The 24292-nt window shown below is 37.0% G+C and overlaps 3 protein-coding genes across 3 annotated transcripts in view; 1 reads left to right on the top strand and 2 right to left on the bottom strand.

The window, feature by feature from the left end:
• Positions 1–269: 269 nt before the first annotated feature.
• Positions 270–2557, bottom strand: LOC124398132 (cytochrome b-c1 complex subunit 9). The gene is made up of 2 exons (XM_046868170.1): positions 2381–2557; positions 270–574 (listed from the first exon to the last, which is right to left on the bottom strand). Exons 1-2 carry the CDS (start codon positions 2519–2521, stop codon positions 530–532), a joined length of 186 nt encoding a protein of 61 aa, XP_046724126.1. The 5' UTR covers positions 2522–2557; the 3' UTR covers positions 270–529.
• Positions 2558–3387: 830 nt separating this feature from the next.
• rpl35 (ribosomal protein L35) lies at positions 3388–6568 on the top strand. Its single transcript, XM_046868169.1, has 4 exons — positions 3388–3540; positions 4215–4351; positions 4661–4742; positions 6373–6568. The coding sequence occupies exons 1-4, from the start codon at positions 3538–3540 to the stop codon at positions 6520–6522; spliced, it is 372 nt and encodes a 123-aa protein (XP_046724125.1). The 5' UTR covers positions 3388–3537; the 3' UTR covers positions 6523–6568.
• Positions 6569–9729: 3161 nt separating this feature from the next.
• wdr38 (WD repeat domain 38) overlaps positions 9730–24292 on the bottom strand; it is a 22738-nt gene continuing 8175 nt past the window's right edge. The window contains exons 2-10 of the mRNA XM_046868380.1: positions 21810–21905; positions 20853–20973; positions 20341–20457; positions 14035–14132; positions 13728–13808; positions 12575–12697; positions 11888–12040; positions 10492–10539; positions 9730–9952 (exon numbers count right to left, since the gene is read on the bottom strand). Of these exons, the coding sequence (XP_046724336.1) occupies positions 9764–9952; positions 10492–10539; positions 11888–12040; positions 12575–12697; positions 13728–13808; positions 14035–14132; positions 20341–20457; positions 20853–20973; positions 21810–21878 (999 nt within the window). The 5' untranslated portion in view covers positions 21879–21905 and the 3' untranslated portion in view covers positions 9730–9763. The remainder of the gene's footprint in view (positions 9953–10491; positions 10540–11887; positions 12041–12574; positions 12698–13727; positions 13809–14034; positions 14133–20340; positions 20458–20852; positions 20974–21809; positions 21906–24292) is intronic.

Below are 24292 nucleotides of genomic sequence, written 5' to 3'. Positions count from 1 at the left end.
CTGGCGAATTTTAAAAGCTATAAAATAATACATTAATTATTTTTTCCCTCTAATCATAAATTATATGAAAATAACAGTGGATGTACAATTTTTATATATTAAATGATGTGCATTTTAATAAAGGGGCCAATTTTAATAATGGAATAGTTCAATAGTGTTTTTCTGAGACCGGCATTGGAGTTTATGGTAAAGCCAAAGTGAAGCCCCCCCAGAAAAAATGACAAGAAAAACAGGCAAATCCTTAATAAAGACAAAAAAAGAATCAAAAGTAACTTCTACTGTCAGATTTAATAACATGTTTAATTTAAGTATACATTTACAAAATGTGAGGAATATAAGACATACAACACAATATTCTCGCAGAGCTATTCGATTTCTCAGTGTTGCGTGATGATCATTATATAGTCTCTCTGGATCCCAAAGCCACAGAGGATGACGTTGAAAACACTCCCAAAACCATTTCAGGAAACATGGTGAGCAGGTGGTGGCTGGGTGCCCCATCAAGAGACGACATTAGATGGCATTCTTCTCATTCCTCCTTCTCATAGTTGTGCTTGATATGTTTCCACAGTTTCTAGAAAAATAAACAGTGGCCCATATTAGACATACATACCACTAGACACGGAACACAATAGAGAAAAGTCCATATTTCTAAATATTCAGTGAGCATTTTATGATTGCTATATTTATTCATCAGAAAGACTGAGATTGCTGTAATGCATCGGAAACTATGCACTGCATAGATACATGAACTGCCACTGTGTCCAAAGTGTATGTCAAGAGGGCCAAAGTAATCTCGTGCTAGCCTACAATGCCTGCAAATATAAGTATAACTATAGTGACGGGTTTGAACTTTTTTCCTCAGTTGAGCTTTGAAAGTAAAGCAGCAAACTGGAAAATCAGTACACTGCATTTTCAGAGGTTCTGTGTGAAAGTTATTCACACTGCACAATATGATGATTACGATAACAGACTATGTGTTCTCCATAGCAGATTATAGAAAAAAAGAAAATCTGAGTAGACTTCCAATAAAAGAAAACTAATGTTCTGAGCACAGGCTCACAATCATTAACTTGTGGTATTCGGGATATTTTACAGCTCAATAGTTTTCATTAAAGGGTTCGTCAATGAAACCATAAGTGGTTGAAGATGTGTTGCCAGTTCCGCTGTCATCCCGCTGGAGGCTCATAGACGAGCGATCACAGCAGCGACACGCTGAGACATTTCTCAAAAATTTGACAGAACCGTTTCTGTTTACAGTGGCATTAAATGGGTTGTATTTAATGTTTTAAGACCAACAATCTCCCTAAGCTCCTGAGCAGAGGTGTCCTTGACTTTCTGTGCAACATTAAGACCAGGCCAGAAATCTCAGTGTAAACTCAGTGATTTCAAGTGACACACATCATCAGTCTTCAGCTTACATTAACTGCCAAGTAGTAAATATGCAAAGATGTCAAAGTGGGGTTCTTTTTAAATAACAAGTATATTACACCAGATTAAGGCACCATTTCTACAGTATCTGACGTTTGTGTGAGTAGTTGTGTGAAAATTATTGACAATTATTTACAGTTTATAATTATTTACACATTTACAGCATTTGGAAGACACCTTATTTCATACAAATGAGCAGTTGAGGGTTAAGAGTCTTGCTCACAGGCCCAGCAGTGGCAGCTTGGTGGTGGTGGGATCTGAACCCATGACCTTCAGATCAGAAGTCATCATCTTAACCACTGACCTACCCCTTCCCCAAAGCAATCGAGTGTGAAAGGTTATATATTACAACACAGTGAAATTCTTTCGTTGCATATCTTGGGTTGTTAGGAACATGGTGTCTGGGTCAGCCATGATACAGTGTCCCTTGGGGAAGAAACAGGGTTCAGGAACTTGCTTAAGGGCCCGGCAGTGGCATCTTGGCAATGCCAGGGCTTAAACCCCACAACCTTCTGATCAGTAACTCAGATCCTTAACCATAAAACTACTACTTCTCCTCCCTATCCAATTCTACTTTAAAAATGACCACTATATACAAAATGTATATGTATATTTTGCCATATTGCACCTATAGCACAAGTACATCACACAGAGTAGGAACATGAAGTAATGTTATTACATAGAATGGCACTAGAATCTTGTAGGTAAATGCATTCAATGAAAATACCAGAGACAACTTTATAAAATAACGTTATATGGCTGAAATGTGACTTATAAATGTTGCACAGTCTCTTATGTCATTCAGATTACAGTGATCAGTGATTAGATTCATCTGTTCCTGAACCACGAACTCGTCCTCTGCCGCCTACAGTAAGGTCAGTCTTCCGCTAGCATTAGCTTCAGCTCGCTGGTTATTGTAAATTAAAATCAAACAGGTGACAGCACGTACCCCCCGGTTTAAACTCTCAAACAAAGCGTCTCCGCCCTGGTCGAAAACTCGCTCGAAGAATACCGCTCCCACCATGATGGTGATGGCGAAAGTCGACGTTCTTCGAAACAGCAAGTTGTAGACGTTCCTCACCAGCGCCATGATGCTGAGTGTTCAGGAGAAAGGAAGAGGCGGGAACTTTAACGAGTCTCATCCAATCAGAACAGAGCAGAGTGGAGGACATTACAGACAGCCAATAGAAGACGTTATAGCAGTTACATATGTACAGTCCTTCACTCTTACAGCAACTTCACTGTACCAATTACACATAATAATAATAATAATAATAATAATAATAATAATAATAATAATAATAACAATAATAATAAATTAACGCACTTGCAATAAAGAAAACATAATCATTTGCTTTTATTAGAAGTCTACTGTGAGATTTTTCTTCTTCTTCTTCTTCTTCTTCTTCTTATTATTATTATATGTATTATTTGTATTATGTTTAATTACTCTTTAGTTCCAATTCATTTAATCCATTATGGTTTAATTAATCAATTGATTAATTAATTTTATTAAATAAATTTTTTGTAATATTACAAATAATTAGATAGATAGATAGATAGATAGATAGATAGATAGATAGATAGATAGATAGATAGATAGATAGATGCTAAATAATAATATACTAATAGACTGTATATCCAGATGAGAACTTAAGTATCTGATCATAAGGTGCACTAGCAGGTTTGTGTGTGTGTGTGTGTGTGTGTGTGCGTGCGTACACTAACAAAGTGTACAGAGAGACATTGTATTTGAAAGTGTAATGTTATATATATATATATATATATATATATATATATATATATATATATATATATATATGGTGCAATGATGGGATATGTTTGAGTTTTTAACCATTTTTAAATATTCACATTTTTCTCACGCAATAAACTAAACAAATTAAATAAACGCAATAGCGTGCATTCAAACATAAAAAAAAAATCTCACATGGTATTGCGATTCTTCACTCTGTAACAAGTTCGTGTTCTGTTTTAAATCCTCCGCCCCCCGTCTTGATAAAGCGGATGGTACGTCCCAGCTGTAACCCGGTAGATGTTCCTGTCTGACCTCCTCTACTTCCTTTCTTGTGGCGGCCGTCGAGTGAAATGGTGAGGGTTTGATGAAGACTTTTCAATCTATCGTAATCTTGTCGATTTCAAACCCTAAATTATCCAACAAAGGAATTTTTCCAGTGGTTTTGATTGTATTAAATGACGAGATGTTCTATTTTGTGCCTCGAGTTAGAATTTGGGACCGTTTATTAAATTTTTATTTGCTTGTAGCTTAGCCGCAGTGTGTAGGTTTCTCCGGCCCGGTTTCTATAGCTTAATCAATAAAGGAAACAATATTTGTGTTTGTGAGCACCGGTGTGTGTGTGTAAATCTTATAACTAGTCAATAAACTCTGAAATATCAACTTATTTGGTACTTCGGTGTAGTAGTAAGGTATTTGCTGGTTAGGGAGCTTTGAGTTCATCGTGAAGGCCCTTAGAATATGAATCTGGATGAACATTTGTGCAGATTTATAACTGTTAGAATCTGTGTTATGTTTAGACATTTATTCTTTTGATCCCATTGATGTATATTTTGACTCCCTCCTGAGTAATTCACTTTTGGAATACAAGGTGTTTGAGTGTTGAAATGTCCCACCTGAAATCATTTTGATTTGATTTCTGGATTTGTCTTGTGGTTATTATAAGCAGGAAGCTCACCCTTTGTTTGCAGTTTGGTTACAGTGGTCCATTTGTTTCTTAGTGTAAACTGTGTATTTCTGTGCGTTTCAGGCAAAGATCAAGGCCAGAGATCTGCGCGGTAAGAAGAAGGAGGAGCTGCTCAAGCAGCTGGATGACCTGAAAGTGGAACTTTCCCAGCTTCGAGTGGCTAAGGTCACCGGTGGTGCTGCTTCCAAGCTTTCCAAGATGTAAGCCATGTGCCACCTGCCATCCTCACTAGATGCTGTAGTTCACCCTCGAATGTGTCTTCCTACTGTCTTAACCGTGAGAAATCTCACAAGATAAATCATGCAGTAATGGCCGCACATCCAAGACTTTGCGTTCTGTTTTAAGTGTTGATGTAAAAGTCTGGAACTTGCCACTGCTGATCCCACACAGAAGCCCTGCAGTCCCATAGATGTTTTACTTTTGGTTAAATTCAAATGCTGCAAATATGTCAGAGTGATGTTTTTAATTTCATGGTTAAGTGACTCCTTTCTGACTGTTTCTCTCTTTAGTCGCGTCGTGCGCAAATCCATCGCCAGAGTTCTTACTGTCATCAACCAGACACAGAAAGAGAACCTGAGGAAGTTCTACAAGGTGAGTTAGCGTAATATGATTGAAATGTTTGGTAAGGAGTAACTGGCAGCATTTTGAATTTTTTATTTGCAACACACCGAAAATGATCTGTTTGCCAGTCAGTTTGTCCCAGACAAGGCTTATCCTGCAGCTGCCAAATTGGCTTTTCCCCCTGCATGTTAGTCAGCTAAAAGGTTGGAGTTGTAGATGTGGTAAGAAAGATCAGCAACCTGTTTTGCACTTCACTGCCAAGCTTGAGCGTTTTATTTTTCATATACACGTTTAGGAGTATGTGCAAATATGGTTCTCATACTTTTTTTTTTTTTTTTGTTTTTTTTTTTTTTTAAACAGTTTATGCTGTGGTCCTTCTGTCACAAGTTACTGAAGTAGCTGTCACTATAGAAACCATGGTTTACTGAAATAAGCACATTGATCTAAACATGTGATTTGTCTGTAAACCAGCATTGTGTGTTGCCGGTATGGAAAATATCCCAGCATGTTAAAATGGTAAAATCTAATTGGCTGGAAGGTTAGTTTTGTGTATCAGCATAGTTGGTTAAAGAACTGGCAGATGAATAGGTTTTAATAATTTGACACGCAGTGACTCGTGCAAGACTAATAACACTTAAAAATAATAATAAATGGAAACATTATTGTAGTTTTTAACTTTGTTTTGGTTGCATCATTACCGTTCATGGGAAGAGTTGCAAATGTCTGTCACAGTCAAGTTTATCAGCACAGGAGTGTCACCAGTACAGAGGCATTTATGCGCCAGAGTTTTTCTTTAAGATCTCAAGGAGCGTTTAAAAGGGTGGTTTGATGTAAGAGAGTGAGGCTGCTGCAGAAAATTAGTTCGTGTCTATAACATAAATAAGCAGTGTTCCATAATCAAAAGTCGAACTATAAATTGTTTGTTCTTGGAAACAGTTTTAGATTATTGATAAACTATTGTAATCATTGGCAAATTGCTGTCATGAGCGAAATTCCTTACTAATTTTGACCCAATTCACACCTAAACAATCATTTTAGAATTCAGTGGTGTGCAGGTACAAGGGGTCAGTTAATTTGGATTAAAAAATGTCTACTCTTGTAGTTTCTTGCTTTTGAGAGGATGAACAGTTTAAGGTTCCTTACATTGTCAATTTCAAAGTGAGGACCTTTTCATCAGTCATGTAAAAACTTATTTCATATTTACACATTAAGTGCTGATAGAATGTTTTTAGCAAGACGATCACCCAGCACTGCTCCTGCACTGGTGGAGTAAGTGTGAATACTCTCTTGCTACAATAATCATGACTGCTCACTGTGTGCTCTCTCTGTGCTCACTGCAGAGTCTGTCTGTGAGCAGCCTACATTTGGCTAAATTTTGCGCCATTGTTGGCCAAAAAAATTGAACGATTTAAATGACAATTTACAAAGCTAGTGCATTCTGGATCTTTCAGTATGTATTTAAACTGCAAACAAAATGTGTGCAAGTAACTTGCCCCAACAAATTTAACTTTAGAGCTGAGTAGGTCATCCAACTTAGAGACGTTGGTTTTTTTTATTGTTTGGTTGGTTGAGGGTGAGCAGCGTTCTCAAAACACTGCCATTCTCATATTGTGTTAAAATGTATTCTAAACATTTTCTTGTCTTTTATTTATTTCTTAAGGGGAAGAAGTACAAGCCTCTGGACCTGAGGCCCAAGAAGACCCGTGCTATCCGCCGGCAGCTCACCAAGCACGAGGAGGGCCTCATGACCAAGAAAATGCAGAGGAAGTCACGACTTTACTCCATGCGTAAATTTGCTGTCAAGGCCTAAGGCTCTGTGTTCCTCTTGAATAAAATGCCCCACCCCTGGACAAAGACATGTGTCTTGTTGGTTTTTGGGCCATCAATATTTTGTTGGCTCTTTTGAGGAAAAAGGAAAGTTCAGTGTTGAGTCCATATGTTATGCATGATCGGTGTAACTTACCAAGAACGTACAAGAATCTAGGTTTAGTGTTAAAAAACAAACAAACAAAAAAACTAGGCGATGACTGCTGTTATACTTCCAATATTGAAGTAGGTTGTTTGGGTTTTTTTTGGGAGGGGGGGTATTGTTGGTAGGCAGAGTCTAGCAGTCTCAATAGGCAATAATTAGCATTAGCGCATTTACAATAGGGACTCAGATTTTTGTTTGGGACCCATCCTCATCTGGGTTGCACTGAATGTCCATTTATTACAGATAAATGATGTTGAAGTGTGCAGTGATGGTGATCAGAAGCAAACTGTAGTCCTGAGTCAGTGTAGCAGACTGTTGACATTAACTACAGTCCAAACCCATCCTCAAACCTCCTTTTTTTTTTACTCAGTAATTTCATGGATCCACAGGGTGTTGATAGGGGAAACCATCCCTAGCTGCACAGAGTGACCTCTAATTAAAGAGAACACTATTCAGAGGCAGGCCTGCATGAAATGGGCAGAACCAAGGAGGGGAGAGGGGCAGGATTAGTGTTCACTGGAACCTCAGGAGCATGTTAAACTCCACTGAAAGAGAAGAGGGGTGACAGGAAGAGAAGGATATGGATTACTGTGTAATTATTGTTGTATGAAAGTTGGGGACTTTGGTAAGACTCGCTATAGCAGCATGACTTAAAGGGAGAACCAGAAGGTAACACAGACATGAGGGATCTTTGGGATAAGAGACGACCCACCACACTACTGTCAACAAACCTGAGTGAACGCGTGAGAGAGGGGACGACAGAATACAAATATCCCAGTTCACCGAACACACTATATCCATGATCTGCGGCTTTACCTAAGAAAAATCTACCGATAAAAGTCTTGAATAAGTTTTCAGTCTCGACTTGAACATTGAGACTGTGTCTGAGTCCTAAACACTGATTGGGAAGGTTGTTCCATAACTGTGGGGCATTATAAGAGAAAGATCTGCCCCCTGCTGCTGTCTTCATTATTTGAGGTACCAACAAATAGCCTGCACCTTTTGATCTAAGCGAATGTATTCTGATTAAAACAGGGCTAATGTGGTCATATTTTCTAGCTCTAGTGAGGACTTTTGCTGCTGCATTCTGAACTGACTTAAGCTTATTTCTGCACTTACTCGAACACCCAGACAGTAAAAAATTTCAGTAGTCTAATCTAGATGTAACAAAGCATGAACTAGTTTTTCAGTGTCCTGTAACGACATATTTCTCATTTTAGTAATATTTCTAAGGTGAAAGAAGGTGATCCTGGTAATAATATTCATGTGAGCCTCAAAGGAAAGACTAGGGTCAATAATCACACCAAGATCATTGACTGCTATACACACTGATAAAGAAACACCATCTAGAGATGCTGATTACCCAAGCCCAATCTTTTCAAACCTGCATAAAATCATGTACTCAGCTTGTTTTGTGTGAATCCCTACAACCAAGCTACGTAAAACAAGTTATTTTCTACTAGAACTGATTGGAAATGGTGGCAGTATTGTTTAAGAATTGATTAGTAATCTGATTTTAGGTATTAAGGATTAGACTGCTGCATGTTTTAATACTGTTTAAAATATCCAGACGTATTTTGCACATAGGTGGATCTGATTATGATGTAAAGTTTGTATTAGGAACACACAAAGAAATTGCTTGCTTTTTCTTGTTACATCTCTACCAGATATGGTTTAGTCTGTGCAATTCACAGAGAAAGTATATGCAAAAGCTAGGATTTCAGTACTCTTGGTGCTTAAACCCCTAAATATAACACCATTAACTATCAAGAGTTTAACAGGTTGTGTAAAAATCTTAAACTCAAGAACTGGCAAGTGGTCCTGGGTAGTAGTTCTGAGGGGACGGATGAGTTCAAATCCTTAGCAAGGTCCTTAATCCTCAACTGCTAAGGAGCTCTAGCATATTACACTTAGATCAAGGAAAATTAATGTGAGAATATAATATACTAAACATGCAGGATAAAGTTTGATATTTAATCTCTAGCTAATTTTTTGATATGTACTATTTTATAACACAAACTATGAAGGCACTATTTTTGACAATTTTACAAAATTGTGCTGTAACAAAAGTGCATGCTGTGTCCTGATTCAGAATCATGGCCCAAATTTGCTTTGTCTGTGGCTTGTGTGTACCATAGAACCTGAGAAGGTACAGTAACAAGACACATCTGCTTCTTTAGCTAGTTTTGGGGGCAGCCTGCTGACCAACTTCCTTTAAATGTAGAGTTTGCCTCAACTGTTTGAGCCTTCTTTGCAGACTTGTCTGAAGCAATGAACCTGTCTAGCCAAACTATTAAAAGTAACCAAACTATTGTTGTTGACTTGGTCTGAGAAATTGATCCAATCTGACTTCAGTGATTAAAGGCAAGATGTTGGCATCTTGTTGGTGATTAAAAAGTAATTTACAAGGTAATGTGTTAGATTTTCTTTTTTTCTTTTCTCAGTGAATACAGTAAATCGTAAATTTGTATGAAATACTGCTTTTTTGTCTTTAGCTTGCTTTGCTTTATTACATAGAAATAGTACTGCAGCTAGCCACTAGATGGAAGCAGAGACATTTTAAATTCACGTTAGAATTCTTGTCCTGCTGTATACATGTAGGTCCACATGTAGGACACATATTTTATAATATTTACATTCAAAACATCAATACATTCACTGCAAATCCATTTTGGTGGTATACGAATATAAAATGAATGGACCCAACTGTATACAGTCATCGGTATAAAATCTTGATCTCATTACACAACTTTTAATACAAGTAATTAATATGAATTAATTACTAATAGAGATGCCCAAAAGTTGTTCTGTGAAGGGCCATATGCCGTTTTATTCTCACAAGAACATCATACTTTAATTTTAAACCCTTAATAGCATTTGCTTTGTATTGTTATTTTTATAACATTTATTTTAAAAAGATTATATTGGTGTCAGAAACTAGCATTAACAAAACAAAGTCTGACTGTGCAGAATGTTTGATCTAATCTATTCAATAAAAGGAGACAACAAAACACAATGTCTTCTATATAACACATCAAGATTTATTACAAAAAATATAACTGGTTATACAGTAATGTTGTCAGCTTCCTACTTTCCAAATTAGTTTACAGTGTGTAACCTTTAGTTTGTTGTGTCTTTCAAGTCGCTTCTTGTTTTTATCCTCATCATCACTGTCCTCCTCTTCACCCAGGTCTAGCAGGTCAGAGCCACTAGTGATAAGGGCCCCGCTAGGGGTAAATACACACCCGTATGCTGAATCCTTATGCCCCTACATCATACACACACACACAGTTCAGTCTTTTTCTTTCCCTCTCTCTCTCGCTCTCTCTCTTTCACTCACACACACAGTTTAGTCTCTTTCTCTCTCTCTCTCTCTCTCTCTCTCTCTCTCTCTCTCTCTCTCTCTCTCTCTATCTCTCTCTTTACACACACAGTTCAGTCTTTTCTTTCTCTCTCTCTCTCTCTCTCTCTCTTTCTCTCTCTCGCTCTCTCTCTTTCACTCACTCACACACACACACACACACACACACACACACACACACACAGTTTAGTCTCTTTCTCTCTCTCTCTCTCTCTCTCTCTCTCTCTCTCTCTCCTCTCTCTCTCTCTCTCTCTCTCTCTCTCTTTCACTCACACACACACACACACACACACACACACACACACACTGTTTAGTCTCTCTCTCTCTCTCTCTCTCTCTCTCTCTCTCTCTCTCTCTCTCTCTCTCTCTCTCTTTCACTCACACACACACACACATACACAGTGGCTTTCTATGCACACGACAAACCTAAACAGTGAACCACTTACATATAAACATTTTATACACTTGCCATCTGCCATGTCCCAGATTTTAACCTGTAAGAGTAAGAAACATTATATACGATTCATTAGAAAGTATTCAGACCCCTTTAATTTTGCCAATTCTATTATGTAGCAGCCTGATACTACACTTACATAGTACCCCATAATGGGAAAGTGAAAATAAAATTCTAGAAATGTCTGTATTATTATTGTAATTTTTTTTATGTACACAAGTATTTAAATCTTTTGCAACAACACTTGAAAATTAGCTCAGGTGCCTCCCAGTTCCTGTATCTTGACTGGAAGGAACTACTGAGGATGGTTTAAAATAGCAAGTAGCTTATTGAATATAAAGCAATAAAAACAAGGGTAAAGTCTCCTGCTTAAATGTTAAGTAATAGTGCTTAAAGATTAAAAAATCTATTTAATAAAACAATATAGCATCTGAGGTATCCAGTGGCAGAAAGAAAACTTTGGTAAAGGCACTGAAAATACTTCCTATTAAATTACATTACATAAACATGACACATCAGTGTCATGGAATAATAGGGAAATTTGTGTCTATGAACACAAATTAATAGATTACATTTCTTGACTATATCATGAAATGCCGTGAGACTGGGCTGGGTCAAAGGAACTGCTTGCAGAGCTCAGATACAGGATTGTTGGCCCAGGCACAGATCAGGGGAACCTTCAACTCCGCTTTATGGCAGATTGGCTAGACGGAAGCTTCCCATTGGCGCAAAACCCTTGGAAGCCCGCTGAAGGATTGACAGACTGCGAGGAAAAAGATTCTCTGATCTGATAAAACCAAGACTGAACTGTTTGGACTCAATTATAATTGGAAATCAGGCACCGCTCATCACCTGCCCAAAATCATCCAAACAGTGAAGCATGACAGGGGCACCATCATGTTGTGTTTTTGATCAGGGTTGAGGGAAAGCTGAATTTAGCAAAGTACATAAATATATCCTCACTTAAAACCTGTTCCACTGCACTCAAGACCTTGTGCCTACATGACAATGACCCTAAACACGCAAGACAACCCAGTGGCTTACAGACGACTTTGTGAATGTCCTGGAGTGGTTTATCAGAGCCCTGACTTGAACCCTATTGAACAGGAAAGTGGCTGTTTACCCACAGTCTCTATCCAACCCAACCCAGCTTGAGAGGATTCACCATGAAGAATCGCATAAAATCCCCCACTCCAGGTGTGCAAAGCTTGTTGTATCATACCCAAAAGGTCTTAAAGCTGTAATTGTTGCCAACAGTGGTTTAACTAAGTACTAAGTAATGGGTCTAAATACTTATGTACATGTAATTTTTATTTTTTTTGAATTTACAGATATTTCTTCACTGTTTGTGTTTGGGTGTGGGTGTGGGTGTGGTTATAAGCTCAAACCTTTTCTCCTTCAGCAGTGGTTGCTAATAATGTGCCGTTTTCACAGAAAGTCACACATCTCACCCACACGCGCTCACCCACAGCCAGCACGAACACACACTCGTGTCTTTGCAGTGACCACACGCGCACTGATCCATCCCATGACCCGGATGCCTGAAGCACATGATCACACCCAACATTTTACTGCAGATAATCATTTCATTACTAACACAAACATCACTTCATCACAGGGTTTTAAACGTAATATAATGCTGAACTGAAAACATGTATTAGTTGATAGAGAAGAGTTGTTGAAGATAAAAAGATGTTGAATAAATGATAATGTAGCAAGTGTGTTCCTGCCTGTCCATGACATGTTGTCTTTCTATATTAAAAAACAGGAAGTGAACACATAATGGTTCTAGTTTATTTCGTACAGACCAGAATAGTTACAATGATCAGCATAAAAGCATATGCTACCAACCCGCAGTGGATTTCAGTATGTCTTTGGTTGTATGACGTTGCCCCCACACTTGGGGCCAGTCATTAAACATAAGTAGGAAACAGCTTCCACTATATTTTACAGCATTTGAGTACCAGATTTTCAAATAGTTTGTAAAGTAGTAATGGGGTCTGTGTATGCCTGCTGCTGTTTTATAATGTATCATGTACACAAACACACGTTTTTGAATTATTAGATAAACTGACCAACATCCCCGTTGTGGAGAAGCAGAGGCAGGACACATTTCCTGAATGTCCTGTTAAGGTCACAACCTCTTTATCGTTACTGAGACTCCATACTTTCACACTGTGATCCCATGAGCCTGTCGCCTGGGGTCACAACACACATAGTCTTCATCATTATACATACATGAAAGGATTTGTCTAAAAATACAAATATTTAAATACAATACAAATGCTATTTACTCTCTTTAAATAACATTAGCTAGACTATCTAGCTGAACTATTTGTTATGAACTTTATTGCCTTCATTATGTGTACTTAATGCAGAAATAGAATTTTGAAATGGTCAAATCGAACTGAATACATTAAGTTAAATGAGGACAATAACCTACATTGTAACTGCAGCTTTTTAATTCAAACATTTTCTTTTTGCTGCTTTGATAAATGTATGTACAGTATATGTGTACAAAATATAAACACACATTTGTAGGTGCCTGTAACTATTTTAATTAAAATTTATTTAGTTTTATTTGTTTGGCATTTTAACAATAGACATTATCCTAAAGCAGAGATAAATAGGTTATAAATTATGAATTTAAAAATGCTGTTGCCTGTAATTTTATTGCATGCAAGTTTATCAACTATAAATGTATCCTTTTAAGATAACCATAAGATTCTAATGTGCTTTTTGAACATACCATTATTACACACCATAATCTCCATACAGCTTCACTAGATTTTGGAGTGTGTTTGTTGGTCTAATTCATCCTCAAAGGTGTTAGTAAAGTCAGGTACTGATGTAGGATGAGGAAGCCTGGTTTGCAGTCAGCATTCCAGTTCATCCCAAAGTTGTTTAATAGGATTTTCCTAGCAGGCCACTCAAGATCTTCCAATCAAACCCATGTAAACCATACCTGCCTGCATCCTGGATTTGTACACAGGGGCATTTTCAATCTGGAACAGGTTTTTGAAGGGAAAATGTAATGCTACCACATCCAAAGTCATCCTATACAATTGTGTACCTCTAACTTTGTTGTAACAATTTGGGAAAGAACCACAAATGTCTCGAAAATACTTTTATAAAATACTTTTATCTATTTTTTGTGTGTTTGTTTGTGTGTGTGTGTGTGTGTGTGTGTGTGTGTGTGTGTGTGTGTGTGTGTGTGTGTGTAAATACCAGGTACTGTGAATCTGTGGAGATTGCACTGCTCTGAACAGCAGCACTGTGACCATTAAACTGTCTCACTTTGAGCCCAGTCTGCACAATTACAAAACACAATATTAATTAGTGCATAAAACAACAAGTTTTCTTTGACTATGTCTCTTAACCAGGCCAATTAAACCAATAGCCCACAAGCATGAAATATATTTGGCTTATCACCTTATTAAAGCATTTTATGTTTATTTATTTTTTCATTAGATATAAACAGCAACATGTTAAAAAATGATAACCACTATAGAAGTATCATATACACAGAACTCACCTGGATGTCCCAGAGAAGTACAGTGTTGTCCCACCCCCCTGATACAAGGTTTCGGCCATCAGGACTGAAAGCCACCGTCTCAACACTTCGCAAGTGACCTGAACAATAACCATTGGTTAATATGGGTTTCTTAATAAGGTGCATAATTTCATTATAATATAACATAAATCTACATAAATAAACATGAGTAATTATTATGATGGTCTTGTTGGCTAATTGATATTGTGATTGTAAATCATATTAATAACATCATATCAGGGCTTAAGAATGACACAGCCCTTATAAACTCATAAACTTTTCAAACCCAAACTTGTGGGTAAAAATGACAACACAGTTGGGTTATGGACTTTTACAGTTAGAAAAAAAAAAACTATCTGGTAATGTTGTGAGATGCGTGAAGAAAGAATTTCACTGTGATGTAATGTACATGTGACAAGTATAAAGCACATTTCTTTCCCTTTCTTTATATTAATATAATATATATCTGTGAGGAAAATTAAAGTATAAAACAATTTTTTCATATTTTGAATTGTCATGAAATAATACTACTTAGCTTTATTCATCACTCAAGTTAGCTGTTATTGAGGATAACAATGTCTTAGCGTTAGTATAAAGTATAATATATATACTTTTAGCTATTTCTGATAAAAAAGTTTATTTATGTACACATTTATTCATATATTCATTAATGCATGTACATAAAGTCATTTTTCGTCCTCCATAAACTTTTTTCCAATAAAAAAAAATAGTGTACCTAAGTAACTTTAAAACATTTTTTTTTAATTCAGTACATTTCAGGAAAATGTACCATTATTTAAGTGAATACATAAACTGTACAGAATGATAACTTAATTAATGACAATCCTGCCAATGAATTTTGTAAAATTGCACATTTTAATGTATGCAGTAAATAAATTATAGTGTATTCATGGAGGTATTTTTATATCGATATCAATTATATACTGCACTATACTGCTAATCAATTATTTTCAATTCATTTTCATTTATTTACATACATTTCATTTAATTGATTTTCTATATTTTATAACACTTCACTAGGTCTTATCTGTCTTGAAAAAGATAATTTTTCTTGTAATGTTCAGGTGTGCAAATGATCACGATGCTTAATCATTTCTAAGACTTTTGATTATCCATTTGCTACTTTCCCATTAACTCCTATTAACAGAAGGAGAGGAGCAATACATCTACAGAGACAGCTGGGAAAGGAGAAGTGGAGGAGAGTGGAGATTAGGGTTGTTATTTCAATTTTGCTACAATGAATGGTAAAGGTAGCTGATGTGATGTAGAGGAGAAAGGTAGACATGTTGTGTGTTCAGGAGACCAAGTGGAAAGGGAGTAAGACCAGGAATATTGGAGGGAGTTTAAACTGTTTTTTCATGGTGTGTATGGAAAGAGAAATGATGTAGGGGTGATCCTGGAGGAAGAGTACAGTAAGAGTGTAGTGGAGGTGAAGAGAGTTTCTGATAGGGTGATGAACATGAAGCTGGAAGTTAAAGGGGTGATTATAAATGTCATCAGTGCTTATGCTCCAAAGTTTATCCCTAATGAGCAAGGCAGTGGAGACTGTGGCAAGGAAATTACTAATTATTTTATTTGACTAAACTATAAATGGTGCGTTTATTATTCTGTTCAATATTTTATTTTGAAAAACTAAAACTCAAAATAAATTATTCTAAGGTAACATTGGTTTTTTTTATAAGTAAATATTTTGTAAAAAAAAAAAATTATTTAGCTGTTTGACCTCTGTGTCATTGCAAGCCTCTTAGCAGGATGCAAAATACACAATAGCTCTATAAACACATGGATGATGCAGACTTAAAAACTGGAAAAATAAAACTTGATGAGACCACAAGGCCACTACTGAGTCACACACAGATGTGTATATACAGTGAGGAAAATAAGTATTTGAACACCCTGCTATTTTGCAAGTTCTCCCACTTAGAAATCATGGAGGGGTCTGAAATTGTGATCGTAGGTGCATGTCCACTATGAGAGACTTAATCTAAAAAAAAAAATCCAGAAATCACAATGTATGATTTTTTAACTATTTATTTGTATGTATACAGCTGCAAATAAGTATTTAAACACCTGAGAAAGTCAATGTTAATATTTGGTACAGTAGCCTTTGTTTGCAATTACAGAGGTCAAACGTTTCCTGTAGTTTTTCACCAGGTTTGCACACACTGCAGAAACCCACTCTATTGGGTTTAGGTCTGGAGACTGGCTAGGCCACGCCAGAACCTTGATATGCTTCGTACAGAGCCACTCCTTGGTTATCCTGGCTGTGTGCTTCGGGTCATTGTCATGTTGAAAGAAACAGCCTCAACCCATCTTCAATGCTCTAACTGAGGGAAGGAGGTTGTTCCCCAAAATCTCGCAATACATGGCCCCGGTCATCCTCTCCTTAATACAGTGCAGTCGCCCAGTCCCATGTGCAGAAAAACACCCCCAAAGCATGATGCTACCACCCCCATGCTTCACAGTAGGGATAGTGTTCTTGGGATTTTACTCATCATTCTTCTTCCTCCAAACACGTTTAGTGGAATTATGACCCAAAAGTTCTATTTTGGTCTCATCTGACCTCATGACTTTCTCCCATGACTCCTCTGAATCATCCAAATCAGGGGTGGCCAACAGTCAGAGACCGAGAGCCACATTTTTGACTGTGTTACCGCAAAGAGCCACATCATACACATGGGCACACATGAACATTACCCATCCTTCCGCTTACACACAAACAGACACAAACACACACACACACACACACACACACACACACACACACACACACACACACACACACACACCTCTGCTCAGCCAGATTTATTGTAAATGTCACACAACAACATAATGACAGAAATTGACTCCTACAGTTCTAAGACCACAGGACAGTCATTTTCAACAATGAACACTGCACTCACACACACAAACTCTGTTTAACCAAGTCCACAAACAAAAATATAATAATTTACAATAGCGTTTTTCTTTTACTATGCATGTTACTTAGTGGGACTTTTGGCATTCCTTGCCTTGAACAATCCCCTTCAAATCTGCCTCGTATTCTGTTGTTGCCACTCGAAGCAATTCTTTCACATGTGTGTCAGATCGATGCTTTGATTTCACGTGTTTAAGGGTAGAAAACACAGACTTTGTTTGTGTTTTTTTTATGTGCATGTTCACTTCGCTTGCGTTCAATACAGTATTTTCGTCAAATGCGCATGTGCGTGAGATGAATATACCGCAGGGGTGGGCAATTAATTTTTACAAGGGGCCACATGAGAAACCTGAATTGTGTCAGAGGGCCACACCAACGATAATATTTTAGGGATGCACCAAAATGAAAATTCAATTCAAAAGGCAATGAAATCCATAATTTTTTGTGTTATGCCTTTTGCCTTAACACCATCACTGGAAAACTTTCCCGCCTTTTCAAAAACGTCCTCTACAGACGGAATGCGCATGCTCGGATTGACTTTACTTTTCTGCGCCGCGTTCTTCTCATATTTAGAAGGCAATCGGGATGTTTGGATTTCAGGTGATAAACCCGACTTGGAGAAACTCTTTGCAGATACACCCCCTCTAGAAATTTCAGCATTGCATGTTTTGCAAATCGCTATCCGCACACCGCAGACATGTTGGCTCTTATCTTCACAGATAACCGTGTGCTGGCTGCGCTTTTTTATTGCGTCATTACAGTTGTGTTTCTGCCGTGTTGTTTCGGTGATTTAGGTATTTCCGAAAATTATCGGTGCATCCCTGTAATTTATGATTGGCCTCATGCCAAGGTCTAATATATAAAGTTTCCCAGTAGGGGCAAGCTCATTTAAGTCTTAAAAATACCGTATTGAACTCAAGCAAAGCGAACACGCACATTAAAAAACAAACACACACAAACTTCGAAAGGAACTTAAGAGCCGCATGAAACCAGCCAAAGAGCCGCATGCGGCTCGCGAGCCGGGGGTTGGCCACCCCTGATCCAAATGGTCATTGGCAAACTTAAGACGTGCCTGGACATGTGCTGGTTTAAGCAGGGGAAGCTTCTGTGCCATGCATGATTTCAAACCATGACGTCTAAGTGTATTACCAACAGTAACCTTGGAAACAGTGGTCCCAGCTCTTTTCAGGTCATTGACCAGCTCCTCCCGTGTAGTTCTGGGCTGATTTCTCACCTTCCTTAGGATCATTGAGACCCCACGAGGTGAGATCTTGCATGGAGCCCCAGTCCGAGGGAGACTGAAAGTCATGTTTAGCTTCTTCCATTTTCTAATGATTGCTCCAACAGTGGACCTTTTTTCACCAAGCTGCTTGGCAATTTCCCCGTAGCCCTTTCCAGCCTTGTGGAGGTGTACAATTTTGTCTCTAGTGTCTTTGGACAGCTCTTTGGTCTTGGCCATGTTAGTAGTTGGATTCTTACTGATTGTATGGGGTGGACAGGTGTCTTTATGCAGCTAACGACCTCAAACAGGTGCATCTAATTTAGGATAATAAATGTAGTGAAGGTGGACATTTTAAAGGCAGACTAACAGGTCTTTGAGGGTCAGAATTCTAGCTGATAGACAGGTGTTCAAATACTTATTTGCAGCTGTATCATACAAATAAATAGTTTAAAAATCATTTATTGTGATTTCTGGATTTTTTTTTTTTAGATTATGTCTCTCACAGTGGACATGCACCTACGATGACAATTTTAGACCCCTCCATGATTTCTAATAGCAAAATAGCAGGGTGTTCAAATACTTATTTTCCACACTGTGTGTATATATATATATATATATATATATATATATATATATATATATATATATATATATATATATATATAGCAGGTAAAATAAGTATTGAATACATCACCATTTTTCTCAAAACTTATATTTCAAAACATCCCCATGCATTTCATACATTCAAAGAAATTAAACTGTGCATGTCAATAAATTAAGTTATCTGTAATAATGTGAAATGACACAGGAAAAAGTATTAAACACATGAAGAAAGGGAGGTGCAAAAAGGCATGGAAAGCCAAGACACCAGCTGAAAAAAATGTAATACTGAAATATCTTACTTGCACATGTTTTTAAACCCTGTGATGTGGAAGCTGCCTGAACATAAACACAGTTCAACAAAATCATTGGCATCTGTGCATCATTAAAGGTGCCATCGCATTTTCAGGATAAAAACCCCATTGTCGAAGGATAAATGATCAGGTTGTGAATATGAATGAAAATAAGAACCAAAGAGCTTTCCACAGAAGTTAAAAATAGAATAATGAGATGCATGGATTAAATAAAGAGTATAACATAATATCCAAAGCACAATTGAATAAATAATCAGGAAATGGAAGCTGCACCACACCACCCAGGCACTGCCAAAAAGGCTGTTCATCAAAACTAAGCACTCCAACAGGAAGGAAAGCCACAGAGAGGCCAATAATCACTTTGAAGAAGCAACAGAGTTCAGTGGCTGGGAGTGACGTAACAGTGCAAAAAGTCAAATCATATCAAGAGCACTGTATAATGTTGGCCTGTGTGGGTGCCAGGCAGAAAAGAAGCAATTACTTAAGTGCCATCTGAAAGCATGTGAGTGACCCAACTAAAAACTGAATCTTAGGAGGGTCAGTGACACTGAGCACAAGGTCAAAGCAGCACAGAAATGGCTTGAGAATAAAATGATATATATCCTATAGTCGCTCAGTCAAAGTCCTGATCTCAGTCCTAATGAGAAATTATGCTACTCATTAAAAATTGCAATCCACAAGCAACACTTAACCAACCTGAACAGCCTGGAGCAAATCTCTAATTTTGTGCAAAGTTAGTACACCTGTACCCCAAAAGTCTTATTTATCTGCTGTTATTGCAGCAAACGTTTGTTTGACCAAATATGAATGAGAAGGAATTGAACATTTATGCAAGCAAGATTTTATAGTTTTTAATTTTTCAAAAAAAATAATTTTGAACAAGAAATGTCACTTAACAATAATTATTTTGAGCTCCAGTGTTTTAAAATAGATTTCTGAACAGAATAAAATTTCAATGCAAGCTAATCCCAATGAGCAAACTATAAAAAACAGCATGTTTAAGCTTTTACAATGCTACAATAGTAAATTAAGTAAACATGAGCTAGATATGATTATTTAAATCAACACCTGATGTCACATTAGTGGCATGATGTTCATTTAGGGGCATTTCCACCTTAATATGCCCCTAAAGCAGGAGGTAAGAAAATTAATGTTCTTGTCAATAGGAGGTCAGAGTGACTTTTCCAAGTCGTTATATTTGAATTCAAACAAACCTGTCAAAATGTGAATGCACTGGATGGGGGATGTGCGCCAGACACGAGCGGTACAATCGTGTGATACACTTGCGAACAAACAGCCATCCTTGGAAAAAGTGCAGCATTTCACTGGCCCTGAGTATCAAAAACCACAGTTTAGTTACGTTTACACATAAATCGCAGCAACTCACATCAATGGGAGACTACTCAAATTCAAAAAGAGTTTCTTGCAACATGGGGGACAGCAACTTCTGGTGACCAGCTGTGGGAGCAGCAATGCAACAAAGTTAATAAAATGATGCAAAAATGATGCAAAAATGGAGCGACTCCGTGAAGTGACAAGAAATAGGAGTAGAGACAGCAGTAAACATGTTATCTGTCTTTAGACTTAGCTGGTTGTTAGGTTGATATGTGTAAGATCTTGTAAGATCTTGCAGCGAAACATTTCTTGCATGTGTGAATGTACTTTAAGACATTTAGCTACCTCATGATGTATGGAATAAAGAAATTACATTCTTGTACATCCAAACCTGTATGACCACGTATTTTGGCCATGAGCTTGCCATTAGATGCTTTCCACAGGTAAAGGCAGCCATCATCTGAGCATGTGAGCACGAGCTGACAGTCAGGTGAGAACGCGCAACAGTTTACCTGCAATAATAATAATAATAATAATAATAATAATAATAATAATATCAGTTATAACCAGCAACAATTTCAACAATTCCTGTCCTTCAAAATTGTGTCTGTGAAAGAATTTAGTTATTTTCTCTCAAGTTCTTTTCCATTTTATGTCTGGTTTTAGTGCTTTTAACAATAGACAGTCATGCAATTTTAGATTTAGATTTTGATTTCATTGTATATTTGTAATTTCAAATGAACAAGTAGGATGCAACAAAGGCAAGGAAAATCAATATGAGGAAGCACACTTAAAGTGACTAAAAAGAAAAGCTATCCTCATGAGTGACGCCTGAATCATTATTCTATGAATATACTGAGATGTTTATTATGATTGTAATAGTCTTTATGAATTCAGAAGCAGTTCTTAGGTACAAGTCTCAAGTACAAGTGAGATTATCAACTGAAGTGAGATTACCAACTGAGGATTTTTAGCACGCACTGTTTTTGTGAAGTTCAAACTATTGCTCATGTTGTATCCTAACTGTATTTAATATCTCCAGAAATAAATATGATATTCTGCTAATGAAACCATTTTATATACATAACCATTTTAAATATATACCCTATTATTATATACCTACCTTGCCTCTTTATTACCACCCCATGACATGCTAATGCCTAATAATACCTGTATTCAAAATGAAGTGTTTTTATTTTAAACATATGTTTCATTGTGATGTTTTTATGTCTAGGTGTCTAGTAGCATAATAATCAACTTGTATTTTAACAGCAAAAAGATGAATAAACTAAGAAATACACATTTAAAGTGTAATATATCTATTATTTATAATATGACCTTCACTTACCTCTCCTTTGTGGCCTGAAAAGTATGTGACTCTGGCATCAATGATGTCCTCAGACAGATCCTGCCACATGGCTCCTCTTATGATGACTTATACATCCTTAAAAAATAACAATAATTGTTTAATTTCCTGTTGCATCCAAAAGGAGCTCAAGCTGTAGGTGAAGTTGTTTACGGCTTCATCGTATCCACAGTGACGGTTTAGTGAGCAGGGTGGACTGTGTTGATCATTAACAAGCCCAGTCAGACCCAGAAGAGCTTGTTAAGAATTAATTTTAAACAAATTCATCTCCCCCTCCGGGGCTTCTTACCCAAAGAAAGAATGTCATGTTCACAAACACAAGCAGACTAAAGCTTTTGTCTTACTACTATAAATGTTAAAACAATAATAAAGTAATGTAAAAATAAATAATAAAATGTAGCTGCTCCATTTTAAAATGTAAATGTAGAAATGAACTGACAATACTACCAATAATTCCTTATGTGCAGCTATTCAACAGTAGCACCGTTTATTTGAACTATTTATTTAGAATGAATAAAACCAGTAAAATGACTTGTAACACTTTTATGCGCATTTATTTGAATATTTGAGAAAATCGTGTTGAGTTGGTGGATTATAACTGAATATAATGCAAATGTCAGACCAAATCAAAACATAATTATAAAAAACTGCCATGATAAATTGTGTAACTGAGTATATAAATGTCTGAGGGTTTTTTTGACAAGTTGAGGACAGTTTGTAAAATATGCAATGCTCAAATCAGACAGAGTGAAATGATAGCGGCGCCTCACAATTACAGCAGCCTTAGTTCGTGACCTTGGCTTACTGTCTGTCTGGACTTTCTGCACATGGTCTTTAAGCGTGTGTGTGTGGGTTTACTCCAGGATGTGAGTGTGAATATATGTGTGTGTATTTTGTCTTGCATTGGACTGACATCCCATTCATAGTGTTTCCCTGCCTCATTGCACAGTGATCTAGATCCACTGAGACCCTGACAAAGCTGAGGTTCTTGTTTGAATGAGTCTCTGAAATTTGACTTGCTGTTCTCATGAAATGCACATCTGCAGATGTGAACAGCAAGTAAGAATGTTATCTTTAGCAGTCTGACCTCTGAGTCATTGCAAGCCTCTTAGCAGGATGCAAAATACACAACAGCTCTATAAACATGATGCAGACTTAAAAACTGGAAAAATAAAAACTTGATGAGACCACAAGGCCACTATTGATGAAACCACACTACTGCGTCACACACAGATAAAGATTATATATATATATATATATATATATATATATATATATATATATATATATATATATATATATACAGTGAGGAAAATAAGTATTTGAACACCCTGCTATTTTGCAAGTTCTCCCACTTAGAAATCATGGAAGGGTCTGAAATTGTCATCGTAGGTGCATGTCCACTGTGAGAGACATAAACAAAAAAAAATCCAGGAATCACAATATATGATTTTTAAACTATTTATTTGTATGATACAGCTGCAAATAAGTATTTGAACACCTGTCTATCAGCTAGAATTCTGACCCTCAAAGACCTGTTAGTCTGCCTTCAAAATGTCCACCCCCACTACATTTATTATCCTAAATTAGATGCACCTGTTTGAGGTCGTTAGCTGCATAAAGACACCTGTCCACCCCATACAATCAGTAAGAATCCAACTACTAACATGGTCAAGACCAAAGAGCTGTCCAAAGACACTAGAGACAAAATTGTACACCTCCACAAGGCTGGAAAGGGCTATGGGCCATGTATTGCGAGATTTTGGGGAACAACCTCCTTCCCTCAGTTAGAGCATGATGGGTCGAGGCTGGGTCTTCCAACATGACAATGACCCGAAGCACACAGCCAGGATAACCAAGGAGTGGCTCTGTACGAAGCATATCAAGGTTCTGGCGTGGCCTAGCCAGTCTCCAGACCTAAACCTAATAGAGAATCTTTGGAGGGAGCTCAAACTCCGTGTTTCTCAGTGACAGGCCAGAAACCTGACTGATCTAGAGAAGATCTGTGTGGAGGAGTGGGCCAAAATCCCTCCTGCAGTGTGTGCAAATCTGGTGAAAAACTACAGGAAACGTTTGACCTCTGTAATTGCAAACAAAGGCTACTGTACCAAATATTAACATTGACTTTCTCAGGTGTTCAAATACTTATTTGCAGCTGTATCATACAAATAAATAGTTAAAAAATCATACATTGTGATTTCTGGATTTTCTTTTTTTAGATTATGTCTCTCACAGTGGACATGCACCTTATTTTCCTCACTGTTTATATATATATATATATATATATATATATATATATATATATATATATATATATATATATATATATATATACACACACACACATACATACATACATACATACATACAGTGGGTAAAATAAGTATTGAACACACCACCATTTTCCTCAGAACATATATTTCTAAGGTGCTATTCAAATTAAATATTTACCAGATGTTGGTAAC

This window comes from Silurus meridionalis, chromosome 15, assembly GCF_014805685.1.
Source record: "Silurus meridionalis isolate SWU-2019-XX chromosome 15, ASM1480568v1, whole genome shotgun sequence".
Classification (NCBI taxonomy): Eukaryota; Metazoa; Chordata; class Actinopteri; order Siluriformes; family Siluridae; genus Silurus; species Silurus meridionalis.
The sequence above is the reverse complement of the archived record's forward strand: the minus strand, read 5'-3'. Positions and strand labels throughout refer to the sequence as shown.